We start from the raw sequence: 2,979 nt of genomic DNA, 5'->3' as shown, positions 1-2,979 counted from the left end.
TATCAGACCCGACATTAATTGTATGTTTGATACCTCAGGATATCCATCTGAAAATAGATATAGTATTCCAATATGTAACAAACGTGTAATTGGTTTAATGAAAGATGAATTTAATGGAGAGATTGTAACTGAATTTATTGGTCTAAGAGCAAAAATGTATGTAATAGATACTGATTCTCATTCTACTATAAAGAAGGCGAAAGGTGTGAAACGTGCATCTCTGAAGCAAATAAGTATTGATGACTATCGTAGTTGCATATTGGATAATGTACCAAAAATGACTACACAATACACTATTCAATCTAATTCTCATATAGTACACACTATAAAGCAAAGAAAATTAGCATTAACATATGATGATGATAAAAGGTATGTGGAAAAAAATGGTGTATATACATTACCATGGGGACATTATAGGATAGAAAAACTTTCGGATGTATAGCACAATATGTCATTATCAAAACTTGTGATATGTAAAATGTATACCTATAAAGTTAATAAAAATAGCAAGTCTATATAAGTTGTTCAGTATTTTATTAAAAAAATAAACCTTATCACTTACATTCACATTTAACAATTATCTCTAACATCATTGGCATGAAGTCGATAACAATATTGGTAACATTTTAAATATTCATCATCTTGCATACATTGTGGTAACAGTTTAAAGATTTGTGGAACCGAGATTAACTTAGGTAAGAGCTTGACAGGAAATAGATAATAATCTAAACCATTTAGATTCTGAGGTTGTCCCAGTTTTTGATATATTCTAAATATAGTTTTACAAACATTTATTGACTTTAACCATTGAAACACCATAAAAACGTCGCACTCATCTTCTTGGAAACCATAATCTTCAAGTTGTATGAGATTTAAGTCATCTGGAATAACATTCTTCAAGCACCGTAGAATTTCCATTTGCAGATGATTTCTAGAGTATGCAATTGTTTTACACTCACTGTGCGCTAGAACCAAGGTTCTTATAAGACTTTCCAGTGTACTTGCTGAATAAGGTACAGTATGAACACTTAATATTTTTTCTGCATCCTCAATCAAGTTCACCATTAAACAAGTCACAATATTGTGTCTTGATTCAATGATTATTACCTTATTCATTTTGATTCAGTCTGTTACAAGAGCGGTACTAACAGTAGAATATAATTTTATAAGCTTATATCTGCACACGTTTTATCACACGGTTGGTAGTGGGGTTCATATCAATAATAACATCATGTATTACAAGACAGTATGCCATTGTGTTTCTTTTAAAAGGATTCTTTGTTTCTACCTCAATCTTCATATCTATTATGGAGGATTTTATTGATTCATTTTGATGTGAACAATCAATAACAAATATGGGGTTGTTATGGAATTCAATTGGACTCAAAAGTGGTTTACTTAATCCGTTATGAATATAATATGAAGGCAGAAATCTTGAATATAAATCATATGCTTGAGCCAATGTTTTGGTTTCAAAATCACATAGAAAGTTTTCTTCTGGATATCGCACAGAATTTAAATACACTTTCAAATTTGTTATATCTACACTATCAAATATACTAGAATCTTTGTCATAGGCTTCCCTATCAACTTGAAAACCCAAAATTACATATCTAGCAGTTTCCAGATTTGTTGTGAACTTAATTTGCCAGGACCAAAAATTAATCTCTGGTGCTATGCTTTCTATTAAATCCCAATGACGAAAGGCAAGTCTTAAACTTCTATCATTTTTCAAAATATTCCACAATGGAATTTGATTTTTATCTGCTACATGCACATGAGGCATTTCCCACCACACTTTTTCCAGTATTATTTGCACATCCGGATCTGATTTAGTTGCTAATACAGAAGATGCATCATTCCTGTTACGAATTAGAACTAATTCATGTCGTGCATTGAGTATAATTTTTTTATAATCTTCGCAAAAGCCAAATATCATTTTCAAAGGAATACAGAAGTTGAAATGACCTTTACTATCTACAAGTTCTTTGATGTTTTCAACTGAGCCCCATCCTGCATTTAACAGTATATTGGAATGATCAGGTGTAAAAGATGCAGTTCCCTTCAGAAGTGTAGTAATTCCAGGATTACGAACATGGTCAACAACTTCATTATTAAGACGATATTGAAGTTCTGAAAATAAGAAAAGTGCACAGTTTTTGCCTAAATTAGCATCAGTTGCCTTAGTTTTAGCAGTATTTACTATTTTTCCTTCAATGAATAATCTACTTTCCGAAGGTAATAAGTAACTGTTTTCATTTTGAATGACAATTGATACTGAATCATTATACCCAAATACTGATTGTCCATAAGGTTTGTATGCATGGTTCTCAATTCGATGAATTGAATCATCGAAAGTAATGTTTTCACGAACATTCAAAATACTGCTCATCGTTCCTTTTTCACTGTTTAGCAATCCACGCAGAAGTGTTGTTACCATCTATGGTGTTATAGTATTTATACTAATTTGTACCCTAATGACTTCAATAGCTGTTTACTGTATATAGTTAAAAGCTTTTTTTTATTTTTTCTTACTTTTTTGATAGTGACACCACTTCCATTACTAAAATTACAGTTCTCCTTATACACAATTCCCATTACTTAATTCGTCTCAAGTGAAGTCTAACAGTTATTTCGTCTTCATCTAGTGGTACAACATGCCCGTCTTGGTCACAAATAGATATTATCAAATCTGTTATGTATCTTGTAATGACTGGCATATAAATGGGCAAATTTGGTGTTTCCACAATCTTATATCCTGGAGCTACTGTTGGCCAAAACTGGTGAATAACATGAGAAGGTTCACCATTAATATAGGAACCACCTGATATATTACATTCTATATTTAAAACATTTATGTTCTGAATATTCACTGGATGGTTAGCTGTTGATACAATTCTATGATCTTTATCGCCTTTAATCACTCCTTTTGTAAATCCTAGAAGGGATCCAAGATTGTTATTTAAATCAAAGTTTAGT

The 2,979-nt window shown here is 31.4% G+C and overlaps 1 protein-coding gene across 1 annotated transcript; it reads right to left on the bottom strand.

The window, feature by feature from the left end:
- Positions 1-1,171: 1,171 nt before the first annotated feature.
- LOC126139907 (uncharacterized) lies at positions 1,172-2,440 on the bottom strand. The gene has a single exon (XM_049915235.1). It carries the CDS (start codon positions 2,438-2,440, stop codon positions 1,172-1,174), a length of 1,269 nt encoding a protein of 422 aa, XP_049771192.1.
- Between the last annotated feature and the right edge of the window lie 539 nt (positions 2,441-2,979).

Source organism: Schistocerca cancellata, chromosome 1 (genome assembly GCF_023864275.1).
Source record: "Schistocerca cancellata isolate TAMUIC-IGC-003103 chromosome 1, iqSchCanc2.1, whole genome shotgun sequence".
NCBI lineage: Eukaryota > Metazoa > Arthropoda > Insecta > Orthoptera > Acrididae > Schistocerca > Schistocerca cancellata.
Note: the sequence above shows the minus strand (reverse complement) of the source record. Positions and strands in the feature narration are given on the sequence as shown.